At 36.6% G+C, this 17136-nt stretch overlaps 1 protein-coding gene and 1 long non-coding RNA gene across 3 annotated transcripts; one reads left to right on the plus strand and one right to left on the minus strand.

The window, feature by feature from the left end:
• Positions 1–3: 3 nt before the first annotated feature.
• Positions 4–7597, plus strand: LOC128601808 (uncharacterized). 2 transcript variants are annotated; one of them, XR_008384754.1, is made up of 5 exons: positions 4–203; positions 499–567; positions 5578–5769; positions 5999–6141; positions 6590–7597. It is a non-coding gene; the product is annotated as an uncharacterized LOC128601808 (long non-coding RNA). The 2 variants fall into 2 exon arrangements; XR_008384753.1 differs by having other exon boundaries at positions 5999–7597.
• Positions 7598–12242: 4645 nt separating this feature from the next.
• Positions 12243–15650, minus strand: LOC128601806 (OX-2 membrane glycoprotein-like). The gene is made up of 5 exons (XM_053615194.1): positions 15222–15650; positions 14750–15091; positions 13420–13716; positions 13181–13285; positions 12243–12520 (listed from the first exon to the last, which is right to left on the minus strand). Exons 1-5 carry the CDS (start codon positions 15295–15297, stop codon positions 12489–12491), a joined length of 852 nt encoding a protein of 283 aa, XP_053471169.1. The 5' UTR covers positions 15298–15650; the 3' UTR covers positions 12243–12488.
• Between the last annotated feature and the right edge of the window lie 1486 nt (positions 15651–17136).

Consider the following 17136-nt stretch of genomic DNA (forward strand, 5'->3'; position numbering starts at 1 on the left):
TACTGTTTAACAGACGACAGGAACAGAAACAGGACCCGCAGCACTGCAATAAAGTTGGTTGGACGTTCGATATTCGCGGAAATTAAGGGACCGTCTGTAAAGTTACACACGACATTTTTATACACGTTTCTAACTTCAATAGCATTTGAAGGGAATGACTTACAGTCATATAACCAACTGGACAGTGTTCATCAAGGTGTCAGGTATGAGAAACACCTTTTAGATGTTCCTTTTGTCTCTGTTTCTTTGCTTAGGTAGTTAGGGAAGTATATATTTATTAGTATTAGATTAGTATATCTTTATTTTCCTTTTAGATAAGCTAGCTACCTAAACAATAGAATTTTTTTGTTTATTATTTTGGCCTTGGCCCACCCTGAAGATATGCCTGGTTTGGTTAATTTGTACAATTATATGTATATATTGTCTGTTATAATATACCACAACCTTTTTCCACACAACCTTGTTTGTATTGTTATTCCTGGCTTCCCTTATTTAAAGATCAATCCAATTGAATCCCGAGCTGGTTACTCTGACTGGGCCGTAACAGTTAATGAAACACTGGATGAGGTAACTATATAATTTATTTTTTTTATCTTTTGTTCCTAGACAATCCAATGCTATTTTCAAGTGGTGGAGAATAACAGAGACCAGGGAAGAATGCACAAACAGATTTAGGGACAACCAAACTCAAAGTCAAAAACCAGGCAAACGTCAAATACCAAAACAGCAGTCAGAAAATAGCATACAACCAAACAATCTCTAAACCACAATCTGTTGATATTTCTGTAAAGCTGCTTTGAGACAATGTCTATTGTAAAAAGCGCTATACAAATTGAATTGAATTAAACAATCTCTAAACCACAATCTCATGTAACCACCACCAACATCCCACAAATTCTCACTCCGTCTTCCTCTTTAAATATGGCCACCAATCTGTGAGGTCATCCTGGGAGGCAGCAGCAAGGCAGGCTAGGGCAGGCTGGAAAGTTGGGAGGGAGTTCGGACCTGCACACAAAATGTCACAGCACACAAAAACTTCCTGTCCCAAGATAGTGGGTTGTAACATTAACATATTCAATATACTCAACAATGGCTTAACATTGTCATTTTAACGTAAGTTAATATATTCCTCTATGTTCACAGATTATTTTTCAATTGTCATAAGAGCAATGCATTTCCCAAAGGTATGAATAATTTTTTCTTACTTCCCCCACTTTTTCTTGGCTGGAGTGTTTTCAGCTCTGAAGGATGATGCAGGATATAAGACCTTTTTTTCTCCTTTGACTGTGTGATGGCAATGACTATCTCACATGCTTTCTTAGACCACAGAGCTTGGATCTGCAATGGGATATTTGAATATAATATAAAAGGTGGTATGAATTAATGTGAACAAAAGCTTTATGACAAGATTGAGAACTGCATAATAACTGGGCCGATGTGTCCTCTGAATGATCCTCAGATGTTTGCTTTGTCTTGTGTCTTTTTGGTTGGGGCACTGCTTCTGGTGGATCAAAATACTTTGAACGATGCTTTGCTGGTCTTTGAGTTTGTGATCTCTTGGCCCATTGCTCTTCTTGTTGGTCAATGGTCTGTTACTTTGGAGATGTTCCTTGAGACAGACTATCAAGATTATGCATCATTTGATGCTGTGTGTACCTTCCTTGCAGAGAGTTAAACATCTTTGCAATGAAATCTGCAGCCCGCAGGAACCTTTTTCTGTGTAATATGTGATTCTTCACTATTGAGAACCACTGCTCCACATGGAAATTTGTTTGCCTTGTTTTTATTTCTTCAGTATTCTCTTTGGAGAATCTGCTCAGGTCCCCAAGCAATATGCCACTCCAAAGGGGGAAAAAGTCTTTAAGTAACAAAAATCTAAAAGGTGTTTCTCATACCTGACACCTAGATGAACACTTTCCAGTTGGTTTTGTGACTGTACATCATTCCCTTCAAATGCTATTGAGCTTTAAATAATGGTATATTTTGTGTATGGGCCCATTCTGCAGTGAAATTCATATCTAATTTACATGTGATTTAATAGCTTACTTTATTAAATATAAAAAATCGAAAAGGTGTGTCTCATACCTGACACCTAGATGAACACTTTACAGTTGGTTATATGACTGTAATGCTATTGCTTCAAATGCTATTGAAGTTAGAATCGTTTATAAAAATGTAGTATACAACTTTAGAGACGGTCCCTTAATTTCCGCATTTCCGCGAATATCGAACGTCCAACCAACTTTATTCCAGGACCCGCAGTCAGTTTTACTGGCTGCCTTCATGAAGTCCTTTCTAAAATAATACTTTACTAAATAAAGTAATACATAAAATAGGGAATAAAACATTATACAATATTTAGAAAGACTATGAAGTAGCTACCGTCCTAAAAACAAACAGGTGATAGGGTGACAGGTATCTTGAACTGAAGCGCTGTACTGTGATGTATGGAAAAAAACAAAACATCAGTATCTGTTTGTGATCAGAAAAATACTTGATTGCGTTAAAAAAAATCGTATTATTACGTGAAAAGATGACGTTATGACAAGTAATCGATCTCGTGATTACGATAAAAAAAAAACCCACACACAATTACGAGAAAAACATCACGTCAATGCAAGAAAACTCTCACGTCATTACGAGAAATGAAAAGGTCCCGCAGTTGTGATATCCCGCCTGTAGATGGCGGATGAAGCGCGCTAATACCACTAATTCGAGCCATGCTGTGAATAAAATGTGTTAATATCAGATACAGACAAATTGCACTTTGTTTTATTTCCTATATAGCATTAGATAGATATTGAAATGTGTATGTGGGCATTTGTCAATTCAGCAACAAGTGAGGCCAGTAAGGTAAGAAGGCCTGGCATGTACAGTGGAGTTCAAAAGACTGAGACCACATTGAAAATCTGTGATATTTTTCATTTAAAATTGGAAATAAATCGAAGGTTTAATAATTTTTAAATGCTCAATATCTTGAATATTTAATATTTAAGATTCTGCATTATTTCTAGGCCCCTATTTAACTGTTAGCAAATTTGTGATATTCACCATGTTAACTGTTATGTACAAAAGGTCAGATTTTCCTTCTGCCTAAACTCTTCTATTGAAGCATGTGTTCCGAAGAGACTCTGATGGATTTGATCTAAATTGGATTGCAAAAACTTGTAGAGTCTGTATCAGCTTGAGTGCACACTGCCATTAAAGCAAAAACAAAAAAACTAACAAAACAAACAAAAACAAAAAAATGGGACACACTTAATACTAAGAAACTCTTCTCACTCAAGTTGTTTTTAATAATATAATTGTAATAAAAATTGTTGTTTTAAATTCGAAAAGAATGCAAATAGAAGCACTTTCACTAGCGCTCTCAGACATTGCAACCCCACTGATGTCAGTGTTCCAATTTATTCCAAAGGTGTTCAGTGGAGTTGAGGACAGGTTCTGTGCACACCTCTTGAATTCTTATATTGGAACATGTTAAGGCCCCTTAGTTTCAGTGCAAGGAAATGTTAATGCTACAGCATATAAAGACATTCTATACATCTGTGTGCTTCCAACTGTGTGGCAACAGTTTGAGGAAGGCCCACATATGGGTGTGAAAGTTAGATGTCCACATACTTTTGGCCATATAGTGTAACTATAATATACTACCAAAATACTCAGTATGATGAAATTTATACTGTAAGATAATAATGGCTCTGTGAACTTCCCATGTGAAAATATGTACTCTTTACCTATTTGCGCTAGATGTATTCTGTCTGGAGGCTGTAAAGACATCTCAAGCATCTGGCACTCAGTTCTATGATATGCACGTCAATAATGTGACTAAAACAGGAATACTCCACATGTCTTAATTCGATTTGTGTTTACTTCAAGTATGACTTTAGTCGGATCAAGGTAATAAAAAATTGCTGTTTACATGGTAGTTTCTTAATCTGAGTGTTGTCTTAATCAGATAATATTAGATTACTGTTGTCCATGTAAACGTACTGACGGTGTAGCAGATTATCGGACTACTGGGGCCACTGGGGCAGATTTGTAAATGCAGTGAATTAAAAAAAGTCTACACATCCCTGTTAAAATAAAGCCACTGTGCTTTATCAGCACAGGAAAGTGTTCAGGACAGACAGAGAGCGAAAGAGCGAGCGAGAGAGAGAGTGAGAGAGAGAGAGAGGCTGGTGAGGGAATTACAGCTACAGTATAACATAAGTGAAAACAGGAACTAACTTGTGTCTCAGACATTCCACAACATTAAATCTAACTATAAACTGTTAACATGGATGACTTTTCATACATTAATAAATGATACATTGTAATACGTGGTAAATCGCTGGGTATAAGCCACATAACTTCTTAAAATAAAAATTTAGAATAACTAGATTCTATAGACCCTTATAATCTATCATTTTCTTGTTGGACAATGAACAGTGCACAGACATACACAGAACCACAGATTCTTATATCCGGCACATCTGAGAGTAAGACTACTGCCTATGTAACATTACAATACATACACATTGTTGCAACATGAAAAATATCCATTATAATTCAATAGTACTAGCACACTTAAAGGATAAACAGATGTAAGCTTAGAGTGGAAAATCAATGAGCACACATTCCTCACTCACTCCCCTACCAACATGTTGACAGTACACACCGTTTCTTCCTAGCTTGTATCAGAATAGTCTGTTCCTCCCTAGCTTGCACCTGCATAAATACTGTGCGTTTTATTTTATTGTTTATTTTTATTAAACTAAAGAACTTGCATACAACCCTGTGTGTATGTTCTTCCCAGATGCATCTGTGTTCAGGTAGCCACAGAGTGGAATAGTTGCAATCTCAAATTCCTAAACACACACCAAAAGGAGAAAATATCATATCCTTTATTATTAGTTACTGCATTTGGTATACCAAACAGTGGTGAAGTAGGCATATTTATGTATCTATAAAAGGATGTAGACACTGATTGTCAGAAGAAACATATGCACAGTGCATTTGTCATATAATGAGTTTAGGAGACTGATGCAAATGCAGGTAAGGCAGCTTTAACGAGAATTACAATCCAAAGCATAGAGCAAATACCAAAAACATTAGTCAGGCAATGGTCAGGCGATCGTACAAACATACAAGAACAGGATAGGCAGAAAATTGGAGTCGAGGACAAAACAGAATCAAAACCAGAGACTCAATCAACGACTTGGTCTAAACAGAGACAAAAGCAACTACACATATACTTCGCCTGTGAGAAAAGACACACGAGGGGTTTAAAGCGTCATGAAACACTAAACTACATTTTTTGAGATTTTAACAGAGGTGTTCATATCGCACATCATAAAAGACTATCTTACCATCTGTTAATTTTAATTGTAGGAGAAAACTGGTTAATTTTGAGCTTTTGTCCCCTATTTTCATCTTCCTGGTTTAAAATCTTGGTCACAGACAGTGATGTGGCAATGTACTATAGTACTTCGATGACTTGTCAGGGTCTCATAATTATTCATGAGCTTGCGTGTTCTTATCCTATGAGAAGATGCTGTCTCTTAATTATTCATGACAGCAAGTGTTTTCCTACAGATGTAGTAGATTGGAGAGGCGTTCAAATGGGTCGCAGGTGTTTGTTTCAGTGGTGTAAGAGTTCGAGTGTCTTTTCTCGGGAGAGCTGAGAATTGGAGAAAGGTAGACTTCGGACTTGCTCATGAAAGCAGTTTGCATCTAAACAATGATGCGGTACTTGGTCCCAAGGACTTTTCTGACCCTTCAAATGAGGTATGTGTCTAATTTTAACCATGACAATTTTACTTGCCTTTTGAGCTAATTAAACTGCTTAAAGCTCTGGAGGCCGTCGTGTGCAAAACTATACAATGAGAGTCCATGTTGAAGTTAAGATCCTTTGATTTTTATTCATGAAAAGCTCAAGCCTATTAGCTAGCTACCATTCAGACACTGCCTCTGAGCAATCGCTGCCTCCGGTTTTATTTTATGTTTTCCTCCATAGTCACACCAGGGGCTAATGGTTCAAATAGACAGGGCAGAGGACCTGCACTGCTATCCACTGTGTCTCCATTTAGCCCTGGGGATTCAGGAAGAGAGAAGTCCCCTGGCTCATCTGCAAACTTTTTGTCACTCTCCATCCTTTTTGTGAGTGTTCTGAAGGCTCGTCCCCATCCTCCTCCCCTGCCTAGCTAGCTACAGTACCCTACATATATGTGCGATGTGTGTTCCTCTGTGTCGGCGCTCCATTCACGTGTGTGTGTGTGTGTGTGTGTGTGTGTGTGTGTGAGTGTGCACGCAATATAGGCCAAATAAATAAAGCACCTTTACCTTTTAAAACAAGCTTAGTTTGCAGACAAATTATGTTAGTGATCCTACAAATGTTAATTTAAACTGAGTGACTTAGTCAGAACTTCGAGTTTCACAACATGAAACAAAAACGCTTAAAAAATATGTTAGCTTAATAGGTCTGACATATGTCAAATAATATACACCGCCAAATAATATACAAGCTCATTTCATATAATTTGAATGCAAATAGTTGAATGCACTCCACACCTCATTATTGACCAATGCCTATACTGTATATTTACAGATGATCCACAACAGCTCAGGGAAGGTCAGGATGGCCCACACCCCGTCATGGAAGGTCAGGAGAAGGAGATGTTTAATGATCTAAGATTTTTCATTCAGGCCATGAAATCAGTTGAAGAAATCTTAGAGAGTGTGCTGGAATACTATTCCAGTAAAGTTCCTTAAATGTATTCTGTTGCTAGTGTGGTCTTTAAACCTGTGAACTGGGTGTCTGTGTTTGTGTGTGTGTGTGTGTGTGTGTGTGTGTGTGTGTTTAGACTGAAAAAGGTGGTACATGATCTTGGTAAGCAATTTGACAACATTGTAGTAAATATTATTGGTAGAGATGCACCGATGTATCGGCCGATAAAGGCTATTTTTCCCGCTATCGGCCGATAGTTTCAAAACATCCGATGTTCAGGGCCGATTATATCCTGTCAATCAAAAGAGGGTGGAAAAACACATTGATTTCTGATTGCTGTATGTAAAGAAGATGTCTCTTGTGTGGAATGATGACATAACTGCAGTTTGTAAGCTTTGTAATCTCTGCACCGCTAAAATTTTACACCGGAAGTGAGCAGCAGTGAAGTGGGAGTTTCAGCATTGAGTCTAATTTTTTCCCCCACGCTGCTCACTCTGAATTAAAGCACCAGTACACGGGTAAAAGATGGGTTGACAAAAAAGTATATATTGCACAGAAAAATGTATTTGTAGAGTAGTATATTTCATATCCAGTTAATGGTAATATATATAAAAAAAGTATGATATTATATATTACCAGTTTGAGGTTAATGATGAAGTAGAAATGCTTTTGTTTGGGGAGAGTGAATGTGAGACTAACAGGAGGTTTTTTAGAATTCAGTCAATGTTAATATGAATTAATAACCTTCAATAAGTTAAGAAATCTTACATTAATCTTCAGAATTTAGTTCATGTTTTAATGTTAGAGTAATGTGTTTTCTGTTTATGAGACCAGTTACTGTGAAACAACTTGTTGAAATGGAGAGAATAAAGTTTTTATTTGCATTTTTTTTTTTTTAGAATTGTGGAATTAATTATCATTCATTTAAAAGAAGGCATAAAAGGCAGAACTATCGTATCGGTATCGGCCAATATCACTCTGAATACTCGGTTATTGGTATCGGCTGAGAAATTTAGTATCAGTGCATCAAAAAGTGTGCTCGTTAAGATACCAGCAGACAAGCTAATCCAGCACAAATTAGTGCATAAAAAGTCACCAAAATGAAGTATTTGAACCTCATAATTAAATACAAGATGAGTGGGAAAACTGCAGAAAGGTCCACTTTTTGAAAAAAAGTGAAAATTCTACCATCTTTAGGTGAACAGTGGTAAAATATATTATGTTAAAATCAGTTGTCTTACTTTGATAAAACTAAGTAATCTGACTTTTTATATATTGGATTGTGGGCTATGGAGCCCCTAAGGGGACATGGTGATGGAAAAAATATGAGATGGGAGGAACAGTTATATTTCATTGCTTTTGCGTTCCTTGCCAATTTTTTTGCATTTGCTTGAAAAATGTTTGCGTTCCCCTGAGAAACTTTGCATTTACACGCAATTTTTTTTTTTTTGCGTTTTCTCGCAAATATATTTGTGTTCTCTTGTATTTTTTTGCATTCTCTCACAAAACTTTTGCATCCTCCCATTGTTGAGTTCATACAAGAAGTGCAGAATTCAGTTCCCTTCAGTTCCCCTGTTTCCCCTAAAGCATGCATGTGTGAAATGTTATCATCGCACATGTTAGGCTGGCCACACACTTGAAGATTTTAAGCCCAATTTGTACCCTCCTCAATGATCGATGAAAGGCTTGTCACTACCGACTTTTTGTCCAAAAAAATCCTCAATTGTGTGGTGTCATTACGATTATTTTACTGCTGTGGATCGAGTCGGAGCCTCCCTGATCCCAAACTCTTGATCAGCCTGCCGGAGGCGGGATACCTGCATTAGCCAAAGGGAGCGAGTAAGCATCACCAACTGGGTGTTGCGTGCTTTTATAGTGGAAACATGGCAGCCACAAACATGCCATGAAAGTGGAGTATGGTTCCGCAACGGAGACAACCTGAGTGTCTGTGTGTCCGTCTGTCAGATAAGTTTCTGCTGTGTGAATAAGGTGGTTGATATGCGGCTACTAAACAAAATGAAGTGTGTGATATTGTCTTCTGAAGTAATGTTTGATAAAACGCAAGTTTCTGTGAGATCTCGTCTTTGTGAAATCGTTACTACACTCGACAGGTGTGTGGTCTAGTGGTCTTGCCAAATCGTCTAGTGTGTGCGTTCGGAGGATTATAATGTTAAAAATCGGTTGAAACTGTCCTTATGTCTGTGGTCTCCCACAGTTTCCCCTATCTCTTAATTATAAAAGCATATGGATGAAACAAGTCGAGTTCAGAGGAAAAGGTGAGAGAGATTACCATAATCACTGTATTATTTCAAAGCCATTTCAGTCGTAATATACTGTAATATTTGTGGGTAACCCTCCTTACAATAATAACCTACAGTAATAAGAGAGACTACTTGTTTGTGCCATGCAATATATAGTTTATTTGTGTGTGCAACAAAACTTCAGGTTGTGTGACAAAACACACACACACCCACACACACACATACAAAGTAATAAAATAAAGACAAAAATATAAACTACTGTCCAACCCAGAGAATGCCCCTGAACTAGGCATTTACAGTTTTAATTGTGATATAATATTTAATTAAACCTGATGTGTTAATTCTAGCTGTTACACAGAGACTCTGAAAACAGGGCAAAATCTAGAATTATAGAAAGTAGTTATATCATACACTTTCTGTCAAACTGTCAATCAAAGTAGTGTGTGCTGATTTATGACCCTTTGTGTTTTTCCTGACTGACAGTTTGTAGGTACACCTAATTTATGAGCTCTGGTGACAGTGTCTGAAGTGTGTGTGTGTGTGTGAGAGAGAGAGAGAGAGAGAGAGAGATAGGGTCATGTGTTTCCTGGTGGTTTACTGACAAGAATGCTTACAATGTATTTATGTTAATGAGGGACGAGTCGTGCGTTTCAGTGTTTTACGACCCCTACCAATGTGTACATTTGTGGTTTATGTGAATCTTTGTTTCTGAAATTAATTTTGTGGTATCAGTTTGTGTAACTAATCTATCAGAAAATACTAGACCTGGTGACTGAATGTGGTAGATGTATTAGAATTGTGAACATTTTATGTGTGTAGCTGATCTGTGTAATCCTTTTGTCAAGAAATTAACAGATAACATTTATTGGCTACGGTGTTGAGAAAAACACTGTGATGTGTAAAACATTTCTACATTCCTTCAAGGCTGTATGAGGACGTTGTTCTCTTTTAATGAAATAAAGACCAAAACCATTCGTGTTATCCATTGTGGAGACTGAAGTGACAATATGTCTGAAGAAAATTAAAAAATATTTATTACATAGCCTACTTTCCAAACAAGGTACTTTAAGGGTAAAAAAAACAACCTTTTTAAAAGATGGTGTTTTAAAAGAATTGTGTGTTTTGTTTAAACTATAAACAAGTTTTTGGAAAATGGTTCGCCAACAAGGATACTTACACAGAACTGTCGCTAAATACATAAGCTTTTGTCTATGCTTTGACATCCCATGTCCCCACTGGCTGACAGTCAAGTCGTGTACATTTATGACCTCTGGTAACACTGTTTGACATGAATGTGTGATCTTTCCTGGCAGTTTGTCTGTGTGAGATAGAGACGTGATTTTTGCTGACTAGACATGGGGTTTTTGCTGACTAGAAAGCTTACAAATGTGTTTATGTTAACGAATTAAGGAGAGAGTCGTGCATCTCAGTGCTTAAATAATGATTAAGTTGTAGTTAAAACACAGAAGAAACTCTCCAACTATCTGTTACAATGGCTGCTCTGAGAAATCCTAATACCCCTAGAAGAATGCTGTGTATTCACCAACAAGAGACCTGATGAAATGAGAGAGAACCTGACTTTTGCTCCAAGAAAAAAAAACCCCAAGATGTTAGTTTGACAATTTCTTCATGAAGATATTGTAAAGATGTTGTTGTTTAACCCTGAGCAGGGCGTCAACAACTCCAAAGATCGTCTCTTAAGTCCGAGGGTTCTTTAGGAGGTAGAAAGACATTTAAAGATGATGTTTTAAAAGAAACGGGTGTTTTGTCCATAATGGTAAAAAAGAGAAATGGTTGTACTTCAATGTGAAATAAATCAGTGGAGACACACGGAGTACATTTCTGTTCCACAGTCTATAAGGATCCCCACCCTTAATGTAGTGTGAAAAATTTACATACCCTCCGTGACTGTTATTTAAAGTTTAAACATTTGTATTTTGTGATGGCAACAAGACAAAACTGTTGTACATTTGGTATGTGGTGATTTTAGAATGAGACCCCAACTGTCAAATATGTTTTGACATAGGATGTGAATTGCTTTGTCAGGCAAAGAGCACGATGGCATGGAAAGAGTATGATGAGGTGTATGAGTATAATGCTTAGGAGTTCTACAGTACTTCAACTTGGGAACATTCCAACATTAGAGGCATTATCTAAGGTACATATATATAATTTAGATCAGATAACCAGTATGCCTTTACCCACTCCTGATCTGGAGTCAAAATTATTACTTTTTATTTCCTCGTATGGGTTTATGAGAGTGAGCTGTCATGTACACTACAAGCCAAAGTTATAGAAGCAGGCAAATTATTTTTCATCCATCCATCCATCTTCAACCGCTTACTCCTTTTCAGGGTCGCGGGGGAGCCTGGAGCCTATCCCAGGGAGCATCGGGCACAAGGCGGGGTACACCCTGGACAGGGTGCCAATCCATCACAGGGCACACAATCACACACACATTCACACACTACGGACACTTTAGACACGCCAATCAGCCTACCATGCATGTCTTTGGACTAGAGGAGGAAACCAGAGTACCCAGAGGAAACCCCCACAGCACGGGGAGAACATGCAAACTCTGCACACACAGAGCCGCGGGAATCGAACCCCGACCCTGGCGGCGTGAGGTGAACGTGCTAACCACTAAGCCACCAGCATGCAATAAAAGTTAATAAACAAATTATTAAGTCAATATAATAAGGATATTAAGTCAAACCATTTTGTTCAAACTTCAGCATGATCCATAGAGTAGCAGACATGTCCTTGTGCAGGCTTACCTTCGCACCAGCATTGCCCATTGACATGTCTTCTCCCATGTCAACGTATAAGAAAATGTAAAAAGTAATATAAGATATATAAGAATATATTTTATAAAATATAAGACATTATAAGGAAAAACATAATATTATTTAACAAGGTCTGCCATTCAGCCGTGTTAAGTGTAAGAGCATTATCAGTATTGTACGGCGGTTGGGACAGTAGTTAGCGTTCAGATGTCAGATGAAAAACAACTTTTTGAGTCACAGTGCCAAACTACTGGCAGAATATTTTGATCCTCATTTTTCAGTGTGAAGGACTGACATTTATTTAATAGACAGATGGCACTATATGGCATATACCTGGTCAGAGGATTTAGGAATTTCTTTAAGAAAGGTTCATTGTTTTTGTTCTTTTATCATAGCTTCAGTTTGTATACTTACTTTGGTTAGTGACTTAAACTGTTTTATTAGGTGGTGACAGATCAGAACAGTCAAGAAACATACACATCAGAGTTTAGTTATTTATGTAAAATTTATTTAGATTAAATAAATATTTATTTAAATACATTTACACAATAATTTAACAACAAAAATAAACTGTTGTAAACAGGCAATGAGCATTTTCTGTGTATAAAGTGCTTTCAAGTCCAAAGTTAAGTGAAGAGTGGCATGCAATACGAAATGTCATTTTTAAAATGTATCATACAGCATAATATCCAGAAAAGTGCTGAGAAGAAAACGTTTAACTGTCCAGGTATATCAGGCGACCTCAATAAGGTGTTTTTGATGTTCTGGAAAAAAAAGAAGATAAGATTCTATTAGAAGCCTGCTCATGACACAATACATTAAAGGGTGTGGAAAAAACAGGTTGGCTGTTGACTGAAAAAAAAATCAAGATTTGCTCACTTACAAATAGCTCTGTTTAATCTGTTCAATTTAAAATACAGCTCAGAAAAAAACTAAAACCTGCAGTCCTAATCCCACCTAGCAAATACCTCCAGGATAGGAGAAATTGAAATTTGATATCAGATAACTATATATTAGTATACTGCTGTATGTACTGATTGTGGTAGATGGCTTATTATTATTAATATTATTATTATTAACAACAACAACCACCACACACACACACACTGCTGCCACTTCCAGATATTGCCTTCAGTGCATTGTACTTCTACTTCTTTTACTTCTACTGATGTGTCCACTTTATCACATCAAACTTTGTCAAACTATTTAAAAACAGAATGTGTGACTATTGCCATCAGACAGAACCAGCAAATAGAAATTTAGATTCAGTTTTAGAATTAGAGATCATGTGTAAAATTTCTTTGTTAATGATTTTTTTTTTTTTTTTTTAAACACAGTTTCCTCCAGATATTTTATGCTTCAATTCAGTTCTAATTCAATCTAGTTCAGCTTTTCAGTGAGGGGAAAAATGTCATGCTACCTACTTTTCCTCTTCTGGTGAAACAGAATAATAACACAACTGGCAGAAACAACACAGCTGATCATGACGACAGCAGAAAATACATAAGATCTGGATGTCACTGGAGTCCCTAAAAAGGACAAACATTAAACTGAGTTAAATACAGGGGATTTTCAAAGGGTGGGAAATTAAGTTCACAGTTTTTTCAGGGTTTATTTGTTAGAAGAAATGTGCATGTATACATGTTTAGAAACCTGCTCTTACCTTTATCAATCTGTTTCTCCACAGTGATGTTTTCACTCTTCTCTATATTGCCACTATTAGCCACACATGTCACATATTTTCCACTGAATTGTGACTGCGGAATTGTGAGGTTACTTGTAGTTGTGACTGTACTGTCACCATTCTGTACTGTGAAAGTCTCTGATAAGTAATTGCTCAGTTCTTTCTCTCCAGACCACCAACTGAACACCGGTGTAGGTTTACCAGTGGCTGAGCAAGTGACAACTGTGTCCTTCTCCTTAAGTTTAACTGGAAGCTGTGTTGTTATTTCTGATAAACCTGCATACAGATAATAAGGATATTAACAGACATATTCTATTTTTTTTTTCATTCAAAATTTTTTTTTTTTTTTTTTTAAATCTGCTAATAGTGCCAAGATGCCTTTTGTCTAAACAATTTTGGAAATAGCAAGTTCTATGACATAATTTCTGGAGTTTTATTTTGAGCAATAAATCATCTTCACATAAAGCAAAGTCAAAAGCCTTACATTATGGTTATAGCAATTTAATGTTACATTACTGCGTTATACGTTCTGATTTGTAATACCTTTGACCTGCTGAACTCTAACTACAATACCATTGCAATCTACTAAATGAGCATTAATCCTGCAATGTGCCGCTTTATATTTGATCTGTGTATATACAATAATATAATAGTCATATAATAATTTGCTAAGATATTTGGATTATCAGACAGCATGTTTTGTTTTTATAATTTTTAAAAATGTAAATTAAAGGGAAATAACAAATGCTTGTTTATGGAAGACTTATTTTCCTTCATATTTGAGTCTCAAGAGTCCGTTTAATTTAACAGATACAACTGTAATGCTTCAATGTTTGAGTTTTTACATCTCTTTTATTTAGACTTAAAGTAATTATTAATATTATTGAAGTTTATAATGTTGTGATCAAGTCATTTTTTTTTTTATTTGGTTTTTTTAACTGGTTCCCAAGCATAGAACCATTAAGGGTGTTGTGTATAAGACTGGAGAACACAATGAGAATGTGAATATGGTCTAATGTCTAATTCAAATATTATATGCTTAATATAATATTTGTAATATAGCATCCTAGATGGATTATTATTATTATTATTATTATTATTATTATTATTATTATTCATAGTAGTAGTAGTAGTAATTATTATTATTGTTAATTATTATTATTATTATTATTATTATTATTATTATTATTAGGTTTCTATGAATTGTGTAAACACTCTTTACTGCTCTGGTAATCCTGATCTAGTAAGTATCCTTACCCATGATACAATTTTTGATTTGTCCACATTAAAATAATACAGAAGAACCTACCTTGCACAGTGAGGCATGCTGTCTCCCTCTCGGTTCCGGACGGATACACACTGAAGGTGCAGACATAGCAGGCTTCGTCCGAGAAGGTCACATTCTTTATCACGATAGTTGTTGTGTGGACTGACGCCACGGTGACAGTCACTTTGCCCAGGAAGGCATCGTCCACTTGGGGTTTAGAGCGCTCAGTGAACGTGACCATATTGCGCAGGGTGCCATCATCTCTGTGTTGCTGCCATATGACCTGCTTCACTCCAACAGCGCCCGGAAGCTCGCACGAAAACGTCGCGTCCTGCCCGAGTGACACGTTTACGTCCTCTCTCTTGAGTATCCCCGCTGAGCAAGCTGTAAAATAAAGGGCGATTACGATGACTTAAAATACTACTACTACTACTACTACTAATCTACTTTCATTCGTTAGTATACGTTTAGGGTTGGTAAATAACAACTAAATCACGTATAACAGCGTAAATACCCAGTGTAAACAGGCTTAAGAAAACTGAATAATCCAGCATCGTGTTTCTTCTGTCGAGCACAATAACTCTAAACATTAAACTAAAAGCAAACTGATGCCCTGAAGACTATTTAAGAACCACCCAAACTGAAACCAATGACTCATGATTACAGTTTCCCAGCTATTAATAAGGAAAATCCCACTGGTTACACATGACCCTGTGATGTCGCTATTGTCATCTTCCTGGCACAGCCAATGCTGTCTCTTATTGATCCATATGTGCATCTTGAGCATGATGCATTGAACATGTTTAATATGTGTATTACATATTATTCTTACACAAGTTGTGCACTATTAAAATACTGTACAGTATGCCATTACAGAAAACAAACACTGCAGCATGAATTCCATAAATATTGATTACAGTACCATACTAGCAAACTATCAGTAAGATAGCAACTGTACATTTACAGGATACTTTTTTATAGTGTAGCTAACAACAGATTACCATAAAACACAAGGGCAGTTAACATGCAGGTTGCCATCTATGGGGAATTTAGCTTAGCCAGTCCTCCTACCTGAATGTTTTGAGAGGAAACTGGGGAATCTGGGAAACCCATATGGACAACATGCACATCTCCACACAGTAAACCAAGCTCACGGAATCAGGGACCCTGGAGCTGTTAGGTCATAATTCTACCCAGTGTTCCATGGTAAACAGTAATAGAAAAGACAATTGTGAGAAAAATTTGTCACTTTAATTGAGCTAAATTGTGAAAAATAATTGTGAACTAATTTCAAAACTAAAAAGATATGAATTTGTTAAATTTGCTTTTCTAAATCATAGCTCTTTGAAGTCTTAATAACTGGCACACAGCGCTACTGCCAGTGGGTTTCATAACCAGACAGATAATGCATATGTTAATTCATTGTAATCTTATAACAATGCAGCAACAAGGAAAAGCAAGGACAAATTCATTAGCATTGATGAGGTCATAAGATTTACAGTTCAGTGATTAATGAGGGTAAATCTTAGAACTGAATCATACTATCCAGACAGGGAGAGAGAGAGAGAGAAGAACTGAAACTAAAACTGACTCTGTGGTATTCCCCATTGTTCGCATCAGAAGCAGCAATGTTTGGTATGATCAGGGGATTTTACATGGAAGTTTATTCAGGGTTGTGTAGTGCCATATATACCCAGTACTTTCCAAATATCAAGATATGTCAATATCAGTTGACAACAAGAAACTACAACTCAATTTTGACAGTAATCACAAGTTAAATATGGCAGACGCCGACATTATAACCCCACCCACTTCAGACCAATGTTTATGGGAAATGAACATAGATCTGGCATGACTGGAAGGGCCTTCTGTAACCATGTGGCTTTTGCTTCTGTTAAAGCCACAACCAAATGGGGATGCACTTATTTACTTCATTTCCCAATCAGTGAGTCTAATACTTAGTTACTGGGAAAGTAGCTTAAGGAAGTTACAGGAAAGTTTAGGAAAAACAAACGAACAAAAAAAAACCCAAAAAAGAAACATTCAATTCAGTGTCATGATCATGGAAGCAGTAGGCAGAGGTCCATCCAGAATGTGATACCAGTTCCGATCAGGGTATCACATATACATACACGTTCACTCACACTGACTAGCAAATCAGAATTATTTACATGTGGTAGAAGAAAATGAGAGTGCTCAGTGGAAGACTACATCAATATGGGGCAGGAATGCAGGAAGGCATTTTACATTTGGGAGCTGGAATTTTGCTACTCATAGAAGTGGCATGAGCACATCACCATAGAAATAGTCAACTAATTTTTCTTTTAACAAGATTGCATGTGGATTACAATAATTATACCTTAGCACAGTTGAATTCTCAGATCAGAAGCTTCTGATTAATTTTCTTTACAACTGTAACAAATGATATT

This window comes from Ictalurus furcatus, chromosome 26 (assembly GCF_023375685.1).
Source record: "Ictalurus furcatus strain D&B chromosome 26, Billie_1.0, whole genome shotgun sequence".
Lineage (NCBI taxonomy): Eukaryota > Metazoa > Chordata > Actinopteri > Siluriformes > Ictaluridae > Ictalurus > Ictalurus furcatus.